Consider the following 18,024-nt stretch of genomic DNA (forward strand, 5'->3'; position numbering starts at 1 on the left):
GGCAGAGCACTGTTCTAAGCGCTGGGGTAGATAAAAGGGGATGAGGATGTCCCACGTGAGGCTCACAGTCTTCATCCCCATTTTACAGATGAGGGAACTGAGGCACAGAGAAGTGAAGTTACTTGGCCACAGTCACACGGCTGACAAGGGGCAGAGTCGGGATACGAACCCGTGACCTCCGACTCCCAAGCCCGGGCTCTTTCCACTGAGCCACGCTGCTTGTATCCACCTCAGTGCTTAGTACAGAGCCTGGCACGTAGTAAGTGCTTAACAAATCCCAAAAATATTATTAATTATCACTATTAGTGGATTACAGGCCCAGGAGGCAGAAGGACCTGGGTTCCACCCCCGGCTCCCCCACTTGTCTGCTCTGTGACCTTGGGCAAATCACTTAACTTCTCTGTGCCTCGGTTACCTCGTTGGCAAAACGGGGTGGAAGAACGTGAGGCCCTCGAAAGAGCACGGGCTTGGGAGTCAGAGGTCAGAGTTTCTAATCCCGGCTCCTCCACCTAGGAGTCAGAGGTCATGGGTTCGAATCCCAGATCCGCCATTTATCGGCTGTGTGACTTTGGGCAAGTCACTTCGCTTCTTGGTGCCTCAGTTACCTCATCTGTAAAATGAGGATTAAAAGTGTGAGCCTCATGTGGGACAACCTGATTACCCTGTATTTGCCCCGGCGCTTAGAACAGTGCTCGGCACATAGTAAGCGCTTAACAAATACCAACATTATTATTATTATTATTATTACTTATCAGCTATGTGACTTGAGGCAAATCACTTATCTTCTCTGTGCCCCAGTTACCTCATCTGTAAAATGGGGATTAAGACTGTGAGCCCCATGTGGGACAACCCGATTGCCTTTTCTCTACCCCAGCGCTTAGAACAGTGTTTGGTACACAGCGTTGAACAAATGCTACCATCATTATCATTCCCCCGTTTAGAGTGTGAACCCGTTATTGGGCAGAGATCGTCGCTATCTGTTGCCGAATTGTCCATTCCAAGCACTTAGTACAGTGCTCTGCGCATAATAAGCGCTCAATAAATGCTATTGAATGAGTGAATGAACGACAGGGATCGAGTCCGACCTGATTACCTGGCAAATAGCAAACTCTTAACAAATACCATAAAAAAGTCATTCAAATAAATTCCAAGTCTGTTCAGAAGTACCGTGAGGCTGAGGGTGGGGTGAACAGTGGCTACAGATTCAAGTGCGAACAAGTCCAAAACAGACCCTTCATCTTCTCACCCAAACCCTGGCCTCCCCGTGACTTTGTCATCACCGTAGACAGCATCATCATTCTCCCCGTCTCCCAAGCCTGTAACCTTGGCATTACTTCCACTCTTCTCTTTCGGTCGATCTACACATTCAATCTGCATGAGATCCTGTTGATTCTACCTTCGAAGCACCTCAACCACCCGCCTCTTCCTCTCTGTCCAAATTGCTACCGTGCTGATCCAAGCACTTATCATTTCCCGCCTTCATTACTGTGGACTTAACGAGGATCCCGTCTCTCCGCTCTCCAATCTGTACTTTCACTCTGCTGCCTGTACCATCGTCCTGAAAATCTGTCTAGTCCACAGTCCATCAATAGTTTTTATTGAGCACTTGCCATAAAAAAAATCAATCAATCAGTGGTTTTTATTGAGCACTTACTGTGTGCAGAGTACTCTATTGAGCGTTTGGGAGACTACAATGTCGTGGCCAGTAGGTTTGTTCCCTGCAGACAAAGAGTTTACAGTCTAGAAGCAGAGACAGACATTTATATAAATAAATAAAAAATTACATATATGGCTTGTATTCACATTCTTATGTCAGTCAGTCAATCACATTCACTGAGTGCTTACTGTGTGCAGAACACTGTACTAAGTGCTCGGGGGAGTGCCTTCATTCTTTCATTCAATAGTATTTATTGAGCGCTTATTATGTGCAGAGCACCGTACTGAGCGCTTGGAATGGACAATTCGGGAACAGATAGAGACGATCCCTGCCCAATGACGGGTTTACAGTGTAATCTGGGGAGACAGACGGACAAAAACGAGACAACTTAATCGCAATGAATAGAATCGAGGAAGTGTACACCTCATTAACAAAATAAATAAGGTAATAAGAATCTATCCAAATGAGCACAGTGCTGAGGGGAGGGGAAGGGAGAGGGGGAGGAGCAGAGGGAAAGGGGGGAAAGGGGGCTCAGCTGAGGGGAGGTGAAGGGGGGGCAGAGAGGGAGCAGAGAGAGCAGAGGGAAAAGGGGAAGTTCAGTCTGGGAAGACCTTTTGGAGTGCAATGTAACAGTCTAACAGACACACTGACTGCCCACCACAAGCCTACAATCTAGAGGGGGGACGTAACTGAGGCCCAGAGAAGTGAAATAATAATAATAATAATGTTGGTATTTGTTAAGCGCTTACTATGTGCAGAGCACTGTTCTAAGCGCTGGGGGAGACACGGGGGAATCAGGTTGTCCCACATGGGGCTCACAGTCTTAATCCCCTTTTTTCAGATGAGGTCACTGAGGCCCAGAGAAGTGAAGTGACTTGCCCACAGTCACACAGCTGACAAGTGGCAGAGCTGGGATTCGAACTCATGACCTCTGACTCCAAAGCCCGTGCTCTTTCCACGGAGCCACGCTGAAATGACTTGCCCCAAAGTCACACAGCAGACCGTGATCGAGCCGGGATTAGAATCCACTTCCATCTGACTTCCAGGCCCATGCTTTATCCACTAGGCCAAGCTATTTCTCTATTTCCTTATCTGGAGATAAAACCTACCCTGTTGGGTTAGATAAGAGACTTCAAATCTAATCTCCCTGAGGCTGGGCCCGTGAAGAATGGGGAATTCCCAGCCTCGAGGATATAGAAACAGCATGGCTCAGTGGAAAGAGCCCGGGCTTGGGAGTGAGAGGAGGTGGGTTCCAATCCCGGTTCTGCCACCGATCAGCTGTGTGACTTTAGGGAAGTCACTTCACTTCTCTGCGCCTCAGTTCCCTCTTCTGTAAAGTGGGGATGAAGACCGTGAGCCCCACGTGGGACAACGTGATTCACGCTGTATCTTCACCAGTGCTTAGAAGTGCTCGGCACATAGTAAGCGCTTAACAAATAATAATAATATTAATGTTGGTATTCGTTAAGCGTTTACTATGTGCAGAGCACTGTTCTAAATACCATCATCATCATCATATAGAGCTATCACCCGCTGCCCCACTGAAATCAATCAATCAGTTATATCTCTTGAGAGCTTACTATGTGCTGTGCACTGTACTAAGCTCTTGGGAGAGTACAATACAACATAAGTGGAGGCCCCATGGAAGGTTGGTTGGATTAATTAGCTAAGTATGGTATTTATTAAGCGCTTGGGTAGAGACAAGGTAGTCAGATTGTCCCAAGTGGGGCTCACAGTCTTAATCCCCATTTTACAGATGATGTCGCTGAGGCCCAGAGAAGTGAAGTGACTTGCCCAAGGTCTCATGGCAGACAAGTGGCGGAGCCGGGATTAGAACCCACGAACCCAATAGAACTTCTACACTGGGAACCCGTTGTTGGGTAGGAATTATCTCTACCTGTTGCCAAATTGTACTTTCCAAGTGCCTAGTACAGTGCTCTGCACCCAGTAAGCGCTCAATAAATACTATTGATTGAATGAATGAATGAATAATGAATTCAAGTGTCTCAGTTCTACTTTCAAAAAACCAGCTCTCTCCCATCTGCTAGAGAGAGGATTGTCAGGGTGGAACAGCTTGGACCGGAATGAAGTGTCCACCGGCGGTCACAATCATAATAATATCAATCAAACAATCGATCGTATTTATTGAGCACTTACTCTGTGCAGAGCACTGTACTAAGCGCTTGGAAGAGTACAAGGTAACAGGACTGGGAGACACGTTCCCTGCCCACAGTGAGCTTACAGTCGCAGTCGATCGTATTTATTGAACATCTACTGTGTGCAGAGCGCTGTACTAGGATAATAATAATGTTGGTATTTGTTAAGCACTTACTATGTGCAGAGCGCACTGTTCTAAGCACTGGGGTAGACACAGGGTAATCAGGTTGTCCCACGTGAGGCTCACAATCTTAATCCCCATTTTACAGATGAGGTAACTGAGGCACAGAGAAGTGAAGCGACTTGCCCACGGTCACACAGCTGATAATAATGCCAAACGTTAAGTGCTTCAGTGTGTCCTGCACTGAATCTATCTAGCAATCAGTCAGTGGTGTTAAGTGAGCACTTTGTTGCACAGAGCACTGTGCCAAGCACTTGGTAGAGTACAACACAGCAGAGTAAAAAGACACGAACCCTGACCTTCAGAAGCTTTTCATTCATTCATTCAATGGCATTTATTGAGCGCTTACCGTGTGCAGAGCGCCGTACTAAGCACTGGGAAAGTACAATTCAGCAATAGGGACAATCCCTGCCCACGAAGGGCTGACAGTCAAGAGGGGGAGAGACAGGCATCAAAACAAGTAAGCGGGCATCGATATAAATAAAGAGAATGATAGACATATACATGTATACTTAAGTTGAGGTGACGTAGAAGGGAGGGAAAGCTGAGGAAGAAGGAGCTTCGTCTGGGAAGGCCTCTTGGAGGAGGTGAGCCTTTAGTAGGGCTCTGAAGGGGGGAGGAGTGATTGTTTGGAGGGTTTGACAGGACAGACGTAAGAAACGGGCCGGGAGTCGGCAGCGAGACAGGCGAGATCGAAGCTTACAGTCTAGCACAGGTGGGGCAGAGAATAACCAAGCGCTGAGGCAGATACCAAATACAACTAGGATACCAACTCCCACCTGGGGCCCACAGTCTAGGCTTCCATCCTCCACAACACGCTAGTCAAATCAGCCACTAACTCCCCTCTAGCACATGTATTTTATTCCTGCCTTCAGCACTTGCGTACTGAGCTTAGAACAGGACTCGGCACACAGTTAGGGCTTAACGAACGCCATAATTATTATAATGATTAGAGATGTGTTTGAACCTTCAGTGATTTTTTTCAGCTCTTTGATCCTGACATACTTGAACCGGCGCTTGTCCTTTGGGTCACGCGAACTCTCTACCAGCCCTGTTTTATTGTGGTCTCCCAAGCACTTACGCCCGTACTCTGCACACAGTAAGAGCTCAGTAAATGTAACTGGTTGATCAATTGATTGATCCTCACTCTTCCTCCTCCTCCCTCTTTTTGTGGGTCATTTCTCTCTTCCCTGTGTCGCTCCGCAAGCTAGACTGTAAGCTACCTGGAGGCAGGGAATTCATTGAGCGCTTACTATGTGCAGAGCACTGTAACTAAGCACTTGGAATGTACAGTTCGGCAACAGATAAAGACGATCCCTGCCCAAAAGGGAATCTGTGCCCTGTTTCCATTTTGCTCTCCCGGGCTCAGTAAATCCGTTGACTGCTGAAAGCTACTCCGAGGAGTGGAGGAGGATGGGGGGGAGAAGCCTTAAGGAAAGCACATCTGTGTCGCCACGCTAGGATACTTCTGGAGAAGGGCAGAGTGTGGTTAGAGCTCATGCCCCCCATTAGCACTTGGATTAATCGCCCCCAGATTCGTTCTTGAAGAGCCTTAATAATTATGGAATTTGTAAAGAATAATAATAATGATGGCATTTGTTCACCGCTGTGAACCGAACACTGTTCTGAGCGCTGGGGTAGATACAAGGCAACCAGGTTGACCCACATGGGGGTCAAGTCACACAGCTGATAAGTGGCGGAGCCGGGATCGGATCCCTTGACCTCTGACTCCCAAACCCGTGCTCTTTCCACTAAGCCACGCTGCTTCTCAGCATTACTGTTAAGCACTAACTATGTGCCAGACACTGTTCCAAGCACTGGATCGGCAGTAAGGGGAGCCCAGGCCTGAATCCTAACCTTAAACTAGCCTCCCACCCCCCCAACACGCACACCCACAGCAGCAGCCTCGACAGCATGTCCGATCTGATTGTAGAGTATCTGCCGCAACTTTTGGTCCAGGGCTTGGCACATAGTAAGTGCTTAGCATTATCATCAACATCCATCAGTCGCATTTCATTCATTCATTCAATAGTATTTATTGAGCGCTTACTATGTGCAGAGCACTGGACTAAGCATTTGGAATGTGCAATTCGGCAACAGATAGAGACAGTCCCTGCCCACTGACGGGCTCACAGTCCAACCGGGGGAGACGGACGGATAAAAACAATAGCAATAAATAGAATCAGGGGATGTACATCTCCGCATTTACTGAGGATACATTGGGTGCCGAGCACTGTACTCAGAACTTGAGAGAGTACGCTACAGCAGAGTTGGTAGACATATTCCCTGCCCACGGCGAGTTTAGTACAGTGCTCTGCACATAGTAAGCACTCGATAAATACTACTGAATGAACGAGTTGACGATCTAAAGCTTACAGCATCATCATCACCATTGTGTCCTGACTCCCATTTTCAAACCCCCGAATCGGGGTGCAGGAATACATGGGACATTTTATTATTATGCAATGATATTATCGTATCTTGTATATCGTACTGTTATCACTAATATCGTCCTTTAGACTGTAAGCTCACTGTTGGCAGGGAACGTGTGGACCGACTCTGACGGATTGTAGTCTCCCCAACACTTAATACTTCATAGGGGGCTCTGTAAAACTAGGAGGCCCTCAAAAACTGTGAGCCCCTTGTTGGGCAGGGATTGTCTCTGTTGCCAAATTGTACTTTCCAAGCGCTTAGTACAGTGCTCTGCACACAGTAAGTGCTCAATAAATACTACTGAATGAATGAAAAACCATTGATCGCTATTAGTATTACCATTATTATTATTACTAAGAAAACCAAAATTCCAAGTCCTGGTACTAAACTCCAACAGGCTCCTTGGGCTTTTCTGCAACTTTTTTCCAGCCAGTTCAAAGAACAGGTCCCACACTTCTTGTAGCCTCACCAAGCATGCCAATCTAATAATAACTAATAATTATTGTTATTATATCTGTTAAGCCCTTAAAAGACATCAAGCACTGTTCTAAGTGCTGGGGTAAAAACAAAGTAATCCTGTTGGACACGATCCAATATCCAACATCCTCATCTGTAAAATGGGGATTCAGTGCCTCTTCTGGAGCAATCTGGCTCAGTGGAAAGAGCCCAGGCTTGGGAGTCAGAGGTCGTGGGTTCTAATCCCGGCTCTGCCACATGTCGGCTGTGTGACCTTGGGCAAGTCACTTCACTTCTCTGGGCCTCAATTCCCTCCTCTGGAAAACGGGGATTGAGACTGTGAGCCCCACATGGGACAACCTGATTAGCTTGTATCTAACTCAGTGCTTAGAATAATAACAATAATAATGTTGGTATTTGTTAAGCACTTACTATGTGCAGAGCTATGTTCTAAGCGCTTACTATGTTCTAAGCGCTGGAGTAGATACAGAGTGATCAGATTGTCCCACGTGAGGTGTAACAGTTTTAATCCCCATTTTACAGATGAGGGAACTGAGGCGCAGAGAAGTGAAGTGACGCCCACAGTCACACAGCTGCCAAGTGGCAGAGCTAGGATTCGAACCCATGACCTCTGACTCCCAAGCCCGAGCTCTTTCCACTGAGCCAAGCTGCTTCTCTAGTGCTTGGCACATAATAAGAGCTTTAAAAATACCATTATTATTATCATTACTATTATTCTCCCTCTTACTTAGACTGTGAGCTCCATGTGGGACAGACCTATATAGTACCTGATTATCCTGTAGGCTCACCCTCTAGAGTGTAATCCCGTGGTGAGCAGGGAACGAGTCTACCAAATTTGGGGGGTTTACGGTTTTTGTTTAGCATTTACTACGTGAGGTAGAGGCAGCTTAGCGCTAGCACAGTGCTCTGCACACAGTAAGCACTCAATAAATACGACGGAATGAATGGGGCACAGTCTTAATCCCTATTTTACAGATAAGGGAACTGAGGCACAGAGAAGTGAAGAGACTTGCCCACGATCACAAGGCAGCCATCTCCCAAGCGCTAATACATTGTTCTGAACACAGTAAGCGCTCAGGAAACACGATGAATTGCTTGCAGCGTGGCTCGGTGGAAAGAGCCCGGGCCTTGGGAGTCAGAGGTCATGAGTTCGAATCCCAGCTCTGCCACTTGTCAGCTGTGTGACTGTGGGCAAGTCACTTCACTTCTCTGGGCCTCAGTTCCCTCATCTGTAAAATGGGGATGAAGACTGTGAGCCCCATGTGGGACAACCTGATTCCCCCGTGTCTCCCCCAGCGCCTAGAACAGTGCTCTGCACATAGTAAGCGCTTAACAAACACCAACATTATTATTGACCGATTGACAGATGATCCACGACTATGACTGTTTCAGGTTTCCCCAGATCTCAGCATCCACTATAGATTCCGCCACTAGAGAGTGCAAGCGTCCTTTAGTAATAGAGAGCTTACTCTGTGCTAGGCACTGTGCTAAACGCTGGGGTAGATATTCATTCAGTCATATTTATTGAGTGCTTACTGTAATAATAATAATAATATTGCTATTTGTTAAGCGCTGACTGTGTGCAGAGCACTGTTCTAAGCGCTGGGATAGATCCAGGGTCATCAGGTCGTCCCGCGTGAGGCTCACAGTTAATCCCCATTTTACAGATGAGGGAACTGAGGCCCAGAAAAGTGAAGTGACTTGTCCACAGTCACACAGCTGACAAGTGACCGAGCCGGGATTCAAACCCGTGATCTCTGATTTCCAAGCCCAGGCTCTTTCCACTGAGCCACAGAGCACTAGATTAAATGCTTGCTAATCAGTGGGATACAGTCCATGTCCTACACTGGGCTCACAGTCTTAATCCCCATTTTACAGATGAGGTGACTGAGACCCAGAGAAGGAAAGTGACTACCCCAAGGTCACCCAGCAGACAAGCAGCGTGGCTTAGTGGAAGGAGCACGGACTCTGGAGTCAGAGGTCGTGTGTTCTAACTCCGCTTGTCAGCTGTGTGACTTGGGGCGAGTCACTTCGCTTCTCTGTGCTTCAGTTGACTCATCTGTAAAATGGGGATTAAGACCGTGAGCCTCACGTGGGACAACCCAAAAACCTTGTGTCTCCTGCAGTTGCTTAGAACAGTGCTTGGCACATAGTATGGGCTTGACAAATATCATTCTTCTTCTTATAATTATTACTAAGGGGAAGGGCAGGGATTAGATCCCAGGCTCATTAAGAGGCCTTTCCAGACTGAGCTTCCCCTTTTCCCTCTGCTCCCTCTGCTCCCTCTCTGCCCTCCCCTTCACCTCCCCTCACCTGAGGCCCCTTTCCCCCCTTTCCCTCTGTTCCTCTCCCTCTCCCTTTCCCTCAGCACTGTGCTCATTTGGATATATATTTTATTACCCTATTTATTTCGTTAATGAGATGTACATCCCCTTGATTCTATTTACTGCTATTGTTTTTGTCTGTCTCCCCCGACTAGACTGTAAGCCCGTCCAAGGGCAGGGACCGTCTCTATCTGTTGCCGACTTGTTCATTCCAAGCGCTTAGTACAGTGCTCTGCACATAGTAAGTGCTCAATAAATACTACTGAATGAATGGTCTTTCCTCTGGACCAGACTTTTCAAGTAAACGCAGAGGCACTTCCTACCAAGAGCAGGGATCACAGAGGAAAAACTCCCTCTGGCTGGCGGGTGGGCTCCTTGGACTGTGCCCTCCTGAGCCGAGCCGTGACCGAGCGCGTGCTGGGGTCCGGTGGGGGGCAACGTTTCTCTTGCAGGTGCCCGCCGGAGTCTCTGGCCTACGCCCTACGGGAAAAAGCCTCCAAACCGGGGAGCTTCCAGAAATTCCTCGGCTACCTGCTGCTGTCTGTGGCCTGTTTCCTGCACCCGGTGCTCGTCTGGCACGTGACCATCCCAGGTACAGCCTCCGGGCCTCCACTGCTCCGAACCAACTCAGACACGCTTCCCTCATGATAATAATTACGGTACCCGCTAAGCGCTTACTAGTTGCCAAGCACTGTTCTATTCGCTGGGGGAGAGACAAGGTCACCAGGTTGGGCGCAGTCCTTGTCCCACGTGGGGCTCACCGTCTTAATCCCCATTTTCCAGATGAGGTAACTGAGGTCCAGAGAATACTAATAATATAATTATGGTGTCAATTAAGTACTTACCATGTGCCAAGAATTGTTCTAAGCCCTGGGGTAGAGACAAGTTAATCAAATTGGACACAGTTCTTGTCCCATATGGGGCTCACCGTCTTAATCCCTACATCTCCGCCCCGTCCTCTCCCCCTCCCTTCAGACTCGTATCTCCTCCTGCCTCCAGGACGTCTCCACCTGGATGTCTGCCCGCCACCTAAAACTCAACATGTCCAAAAATGAGCTCCTCATCTTCCCTCGCAAGCCCTGTCCTCTTCCTGACTTCCCTGTCACCGTGGATGGCACGACCATCCTTCCCGTCTCTCAAGCCCGCAACCTCGGTGTCACCCTGGCCTCCGCTCTCTCATTCATCCCACACATCCAATCCGTCACCAAGGCCTGCCGGTCTCACCTTATAATATCGCCAAGATCCGCCCTTTCCTCTCCACCCAAACGGCTACCTTACTGCTACGGGCTCTCGTGATATCCCGGCTGGATTATAGCATCAGCCTTCTCTCAGATCTCCCTTCCTTCTGTCTCTCCCCACTCTAGTCTATTCTTCACTCCGCTGCCCGGCTCATCTTCCTGCAGAAACGCTCTGGGCCTGTCACTCCTCGTCTTAAAAACCTCCAGTGGTTGCCTATCAACCTCCACACGAAACTAAAACTTCTCACTCTGAGCTTCAAGGCTGTCCATCCCCTCGCCCCCTCCTACCTCTCCTCCCCTTCTCTCTTTCCACCGCCCACCCCGCACGCTCCGCTCCTCCGCCGCCCACCTCCTCGCCGTCCCCCGTTCTCACCTATCCCGCCGTCGACCCCTGACCCACGTCCTCCCGCTGTCCCGGAACGCCCTCCCTCCTCACCTCCGCCAAACTGACTCTCTTCCCCTCTTCAAAGCCCTACTGAGAGCTCACCTCCTCCAAGAAGCCTTCCCAGACTGAGCTTCCCCTTTTCCCTCTGCTCCCTCTGCTGCCTCTCTGCGCTCCCCTTCACCTTCCCTCAGCTAAGCCCCTTTTTTTTTCCTTTTCCCTCTGCTCCTCCCCCTCTCCCTTCCCCTCCCCTCAGCACTGTGCTCGTCTGCTCATTTGTATAGATTTTTATTACCCTATTTATTTTTGTTAATGAAATGTCCATCCCCTTGATTCTATTTATTGCTACTGTTTCTGTCTCTCTGTCTCCCCCGATTAGACTGTGAGCCCGTCAATAGGCAGGGATGGTCTCGATCTGTTGCCGAATTGTACATTCCAAGCGCTTAGTACTAGTGCTCTGCACAGCGTAAGCTCTCGATAAATGCTATTGAATGAATTAATTAACTTTCCAGATGAGGTAACAGAGGCCGAGAACAATAATAATAGTAATTATAATATATATTAAGCACTAGTTAATCAGGTTGGACAGAGTCCCTGTCCCACAAGGGGCTCATACTCTTAATCCCCATTCTGCAGATGAGGTAACTGAGGCCGGGAAAAGTTAAAAATAATGATAATGATGGCAGTCGTTAAGCGCTTACTATGTGCGAAGCACTGTTCTTGACTTGCCCGTGGTCACACAGCAGACACGCGGTGGAGCCGGGATCAGAACCCAGTTCCTTCTGACTCCCAGGTCTGTGTTCTATCCACTAAGTCACGCAGCTTCTCTCGAGTGAAGTGACTTGCCCTAGGTCACATAGCAGACAGATGGCAGGGCGGGGATTAGAACTCAGGTCCTCGGACTTCCAGACCGGTGCTCTGTCCATTAAGTATCCCATAAGCCACGCCATCCCCTTGGGAAAAACATTCCAGAGACACTATTCCTAACCAGAGCCTTCATGACCGAAGCCAAACCAATCTCCTTCACCTCCACTTCCCACTCTTGACATGCCCAAGGGACACAGTCAATCAGCGGTATTTATTGAGCACTTTCTGAGTGCAGAGCACTGAACTAAACACTTGGAAAAGAACAGTAGAGTTATTAAATAATAATAATGTTGGTATTTGTTAAGCGCTTACTATGTGCAGAGCACTGTTCTAAAGCGCCGGGGTAGATACAGGGGAATCGGGTTGCCCCACGTGAGGCTCGCAGTCTTAATCCCCATTTTCCAGATGAGGTAACTGAGGGCCGGAGAATATTAATAATAATGAGGGTGTTTATTAAGCACTCACTATGTGCCAAGAATTGTTCTAAGCCCTGAGGTGGAGACAAGTTAATCAAATTGGACACAGTCCTTGTCCCACATGGGGCTCGCAGTCTTAATCCCCATTTTCCAAATGAGGGAACTGAGGCCCGGAGAAGTTAAGTGACTTGCCCAGAGTCCCACAGCTGACAGAGTCGGGATTCGAACCCATGACCCATTAACGCAGGAAGCAGCATGGCTCAGTGGAAAGAGCCCGGGCTTGGGAGTCAGAGGTCATGGGTTCAAATCCCAGCTCTGCCACTTGGCAGCTGTGTGACTGTAGGCAAGTCACTTCACTTCTCTGTGCCTCAGTTCCCTCATCGGGGAAATGGGGATGAAGACTGTGAGCCTCAGGTGGGACAACCTAATTACCCTGTATCTCCCCCCAGCGCTTAGAACAGTGCTCTGCACATAGTAAGCGCTTAGCAAATACTAATATTATTATTATTACGACCTCTGACTCCCAAGCCCGGGATCTTTCCAATGAGCCACGCTGTGCCCTGATCTCGGGGAGTTTACAATCTCGGGGACTACACACTGTCTTTATAGAGCGCTTTCTAATAATAATTGTAGTAGTTTCTGCTAAGCATTTACCGTGTGCCCTGCACTATTCTAAGAATAATAATATTTGTGGCATTTGTTAAGCACTTACTATGTGCCAGGCACTGTCCTAAGCGCTGAGGTGGATACAAGCTAATTGGGATGGACACAGTCCCTGTCCCACGGGGGGCTCACAGTCTCAATCCCCATTTAACAGGCAACTGCGGCCCAGAGAAGTGAAGTGACTTGCCTAGGGTCACCCAGCAGACAATTGGCGGGGCCGGAATTAGAAGCCATGACCTTCTGACACTCAGGCCCTGCGCTCTATCCGCTACACCGTATGCTGAGATAGGTACAAGTTAATTGGAAGGGATTTTCTGTGTGCAGAACACTGTCCTAAGCACTTGGGAAAGAACAATAGTTACTAGGCTTGCTCTCTGCCCTCAGGGAGTTTTCAAACTAGGGGATTGTCTCTATCTGTTGCTCAGTTGTACATTCCAAGAGCTTAGAACAGTGCTCCGCACATAGTAAGCGCTCAATAAATACTACTGAATGAATGAATGAATGCACTGTAGTGAGACAGAGCTAGTCCTGTGCCCCATCGGGAAGCAGCGTGGCTCAGTGGAAAGAGCCCGGGCTTGGGAGTCAGAGGTCATGGGTTCGAATCCCGGCTCTGCCACTTGTCAGCTGTGTGACTATGGGCAAGTCACTTAGCTTTTCTGGGCCTCAGGTACCTCATCTGTAAAATGGGAATTAACTGTGAGCTTCACGTGGGACAACTTGATTACCCTGTATCTACCTCAGCGCTTAGAAGAGTGCCCTGCACATAGTAAGCGCTTAACAAATACCAGCATTATCATTATCTTGCCGGGAGGCAAGTTCCACTGAGGCAGAGCCTTGGCAGCATCTGACCACGAGAAGCAGTGGGGCCTAGCGGACAAAGCCCGCGCCCGGGACTCAGTAGGACCTGGCTTCTTGCCCCAGCTCCGCCACTCGTCTGCTGCGTTGCCTGGGCAAATCACTTCCCTTCTCTGTGCCTCAGTGACCTCATCTGTAAAATGGGGATTAAGATTGTGAGCCCCACGTGGGATGATCTGATTACCTTGTATCTACCCCTGTGTTTAAAACAGTGCTTGTCACATAGTAAGCGCTTAACAAACACCATCATCATCATTATTATTATTATCATCATATAATCAGGTAGGACACAGTCAATCAAAGAGAACAGAAGCAACGTGGTCTAGAGGAAAGAGCACAGGACTGTGAGTCAGAAGACCTGGGTTTTAATTGCAGCTCTGCCACTAGCCTGCTGTGTGACCTTGGGCAAGTCTCTTCACTTTTCTGAGACTCAGTTTCCTCATCTGTAAAATGGGAATTCAATTATCCCTCCACCTTAGGCTGCGAGCCCTTTATGGGACAGAGACCGTTTCTGATCAGTTTGTAGTGTAAACTACTGTAAGATCATTAGGGGCAAGGAACGAATCTGCTAATTCCGTTGTATTGTACTCTCCCAAGCGCTTAGAGCTGTGCTCTATACATAGTAAGTGCTCAGTAATTGAACTCAAATGCATTTATTTGTTGATTACTCCAGTGCTTTGCACCTAGTCATAAGTTAACAAATGCCACAAGTAGTAGCAGTAGTAGTAGTAGTAGTAGTAGTAGTAGTATTCCTACACCAATTTTACTTTTTTATGTTTAATCCTCATCTTGCCCTCCCAAGTCCTGTCCTCTTCCCACATATCCAATCCGTCACCAAAACCTGCCGGTCTCACCTTTATAATATCGCCAAGATCCGCCCTTTCCTCTCCAACCAAACGGCTATCTAACTGTTACGGGTTCTCGTAATATCCCGGCTGGATTATCGTGTCAGCCTGCTCTCTGATCTCCCTTCCTCCTGTCTCTGTCCGCTCCAGTCTGTTCTTCATTCTGCTGCCCGGCTCATCTTCCTGCAGACACGCTCTGGGCCTGTCACTCCCCTTCTTAAAAACCTCCAGTGGTTGCCTATAAACCTCCGCACGAAACAAAAACTTCTCACTCTGGGCTTTGAAGCTTTCCATCCCCTTGCCCCCTCCTACCTCTCCTCCCTTCTCTCTTTCCACCGCCCACCCCGCACTCTCCGCTCCTCCGCCGCCCACCTCCTCGCCGTCCCCCGTTCTCGCCCGTCCCGCCGTCGACCCCCGGGCCACGGTCCCCGCTGTCCCGGAACGCCCTCCCTCCTCACCTCTGCCAAACTGATTCTCTTCCCCTCTTCTAAACCCTACTTACAGCTCATCTCCTCCGAGAGGCCTTCCCAGACTGAGCTTCCCCTTTACCCTCTGCTCCTTCTACCCCCCCCCCTTCACCTCCTGTCAGCTAAGCCCTCTTTTCCCCCCTTTCCCTCTGCTCCTCCCCCCTCCCTTCCCCTCCCCTCAGCACTGTGCTCATTCGCTCAATTGTATTTTCATTACCCTATTTATTTTGTTAATGAGATGTACATCACCTTGATTCTATTTATTGCTATTGTTTTAATGAGATGTTCATCCCCTCGATTCTATTTATTGCTATTGTTCTTGTCTGTCCTTCTCCCCCCGATTAGATTGTAAGCCCGCCAGAGGGCAGGGACTGTCTCTATCTGTTCCTGAATTGTCCATTCCAAGCGCTTAGTACAGTGCTCTGCACATAGTAAGTGCTCAATAAATACTATTGAATGAATGAATGAATGAAATCAAGTTGGACACAGTCCCTGTCCCATGTAGCGCTCACAGTCTTATTCCCCATTTCAGTAATGAGGTAACTGAGGCCGGAGAAGTAAGGTGACTTGCCCAAGGTCACACAGCAGACAAGGGGCAAAGCCGGGCTTAGAATCTAAGTCCTTCGGACTCCCAGGCCCCTACTGTGGGTACTAGGCCACCTGCTTCTCTGGGCCAACTTGTGGATTTTATTATATCCTGCATAGATCTGTGATGTGGGCAGAACGTGCCCCAGTACTTCGACATGCTAGATCCAAATTGGGATATAGGAAGCGGCACGGCACAGTGAGAAACAGCGTGTCGTAGTGGACACAGCACAGATAGAGCTTAGTGGAGAGACCATGGGCCTGGGAGTCAGAAGGACCTGGGTTCTAATCCCAGCTCTGCCACATCCGTTCTGTGACCTCGGGAAAGTCACTTCACTTCTCTGGGCTTCGGTTACCGCTCCTTTAAAATGGGGATTCAGACCCTGAGACCTACCCTGGTCAGGGAGTGTGTCCAGCCCGATTTGCTTGTATCTACCCCAGCGATTAGTACAGTGACCGACAAGAAATAAGCGCTTAACAAATACCACAATTATTAGTGTCACCAGTATTAACCCTGGGTTGAGGAAGAAACGATAGAACAAATACCGTCATCATTATTATTATCCCCAACTAACAGAGGTAACTGCTTAAAGTTCCTATAGGTTGGACAGGGGTAACTGCTGAAAGTACCTATGGGTTGGAGGTTGTGTGGTGACACTCCGGGTTCCAAGATTTGCCGATCTCCTCCTTCTCCCTAGGGACTCGTAGGCCCCAATCCAGAGGATTTATGGGGAGTCAGGGAGGATAATAGCGGGAAGGAGTGTGAGACCAGACTTGCCTGTCTTTTTGTTGATTACGGTAGCAAGAGAAGCGTGATCCTCCTCCCAGTGTGTCTGCAAAGAGGTCAGCTCCACAGAGATGACCACAGACTTCCCCGTCTCTGAGTCTCTAGCTAGTCGACAAAAACTTCTTGCCCACCTCCTGAGTCAGGAGAAGATGCTTCACCTTAGACTCCGTAGAGGTGCTAACATAACAGTCAGGGTATAGAGAGTGGACGCACAATCTTGGGGTCTTTGCTGATGTTTCTCCTCCCCTCAGGTTCCATGCTCATCCTCACTGGCCTGGCCTATTTCCTTCTGAGCAAACGGAAGAAGAGCAAAAGCGGCCAGGAGTTGTTTTCGACCCCAGAGCGATACACAGACCCCTCGGGCAGCGCCGTGAGCAGCACCCGCGGCGGAGACACCGAGCAGATCTACACTTTCCACGGCCCCTTTAAGGAAGGCCGGACCTCGCTCCTCGTCCACATGAAGAGCATCCTGAAGGGCAGCCGAGATCAACCGGCCAGGGCCCCGGACGCCAAGATGGAGCTGGCCCTGCAGCCGACCGAGGCCCCGGCTGGAAAGAAGCAGGTGCATTTTGAGGAGAAAGTGGTTAAAATCATCCCTCCCACGATGGAGAGCCCTGAAGACCAGGACAGCGAGCCCGAGGAAACTACATCCGACACAACGCCCATCATCGCTCCCCCAGAGAGCTCTCTCTTCATGTCTTCTCTTGCCGCCACGAGTCTCTTCTGAGCCTCCACGGTCACCTCACCTGATCTTCATCTCCCTGAACCCAGAGGATTCTGGAAAGGAGGATCACGGACACTTAGGGTTCCTCTCAAACACACTGCTCCACCCGGGGCTTCCTTCCTTAGCTTCTTTCAGGAGAGCTCAGAAGGTTTTATTCTACTCATGCTCCCCCCCCCCGCCCCCACAGCAGGATGGATGAGTTGCAGGTGGAGAAACTGAGGCAGGCCCACGTGAAGGGACTTGTTGCTGGTCACCCCTTGAGTTAATAGGTCGAGTCATGATTTCTCAAGCTGAATGTAGCAGAATTCCTTACCGGACACCTGCAAAAATTTTCAGAGTCAGCAAGAGGGCGAGAAGAGAACAGGAGACACGGAGTGATAAACTGGACAAGAAAATATATCGGTTCTGAGACGACCAACCCTGGAAAGGATTTTCTAGCTTCATGTATTTTCCCGTGACTTGGACTGTGTCTCCAGACTCATTATCAATCATTCGGTGTTCTTTATTGAGCACTTCCTATGTGCAGACCCTGGCACAATGGAAGCACTTAAACACCTCAAATCAATTCATTTGAGTTGGTAGGCAATATTTAATTACGAAAAGGCAACTCAAATGTCTCAGAAATAATGGTCACCCAATTCATGAGTGTCCAAGAAACTTAAGTTAATAGGGTACAATCTGGGAGAGAGGAGAAACATAAGGTGTCATTGATAATAATAATGGCTTTTGTTAAGAGCTTACTATGTCCAGGCACTGTACTAAGCACTAGGGTAGATGCAAGGTAATAGGATTGGACAGACTCCCTGTCCCACACGGGGCTCACGGTCTTAGTCCCCATTTTACAGATGAAGAAACGGAGGTACAGAAAAGTGAAGGGACTTGCCCGAGGTCACCCAGCAGACCAGTGGCTTAGCCGGGATTCAAACTCAGGACCTTCTGACTCTCAGGCACTTGCTCTTCCCACTG

General features: G+C 48.8%; 1 protein-coding gene across 1 annotated transcript in view; it reads left to right on the plus strand.

The window, feature by feature from the left end:
• The window catches only part of TMEM72 (transmembrane protein 72), a 54,820-nt gene extending 37,009 nt beyond the window's left edge, over positions 1-17,811 (plus strand). The window contains exons 4-5 of the mRNA XM_029059125.2: positions 9,682-9,821; positions 16,586-17,811. Coding sequence (XP_028914958.1) covers positions 9,682-9,821; positions 16,586-17,061 — 616 coding nt within the window. The 3' untranslated portion in view covers positions 17,062-17,811. The remainder of the gene's footprint in view (positions 1-9,681; positions 9,822-16,585) is intronic.
• Positions 17,812-18,024: the final 213 nt, after the last annotated feature.

The sequence above is a fragment of the Ornithorhynchus anatinus genome, chromosome 3 (assembly GCF_004115215.2).
Source record: "Ornithorhynchus anatinus isolate Pmale09 chromosome 3, mOrnAna1.pri.v4, whole genome shotgun sequence".
Classification (NCBI taxonomy): domain Eukaryota; kingdom Metazoa; phylum Chordata; class Mammalia; order Monotremata; family Ornithorhynchidae; genus Ornithorhynchus; species Ornithorhynchus anatinus.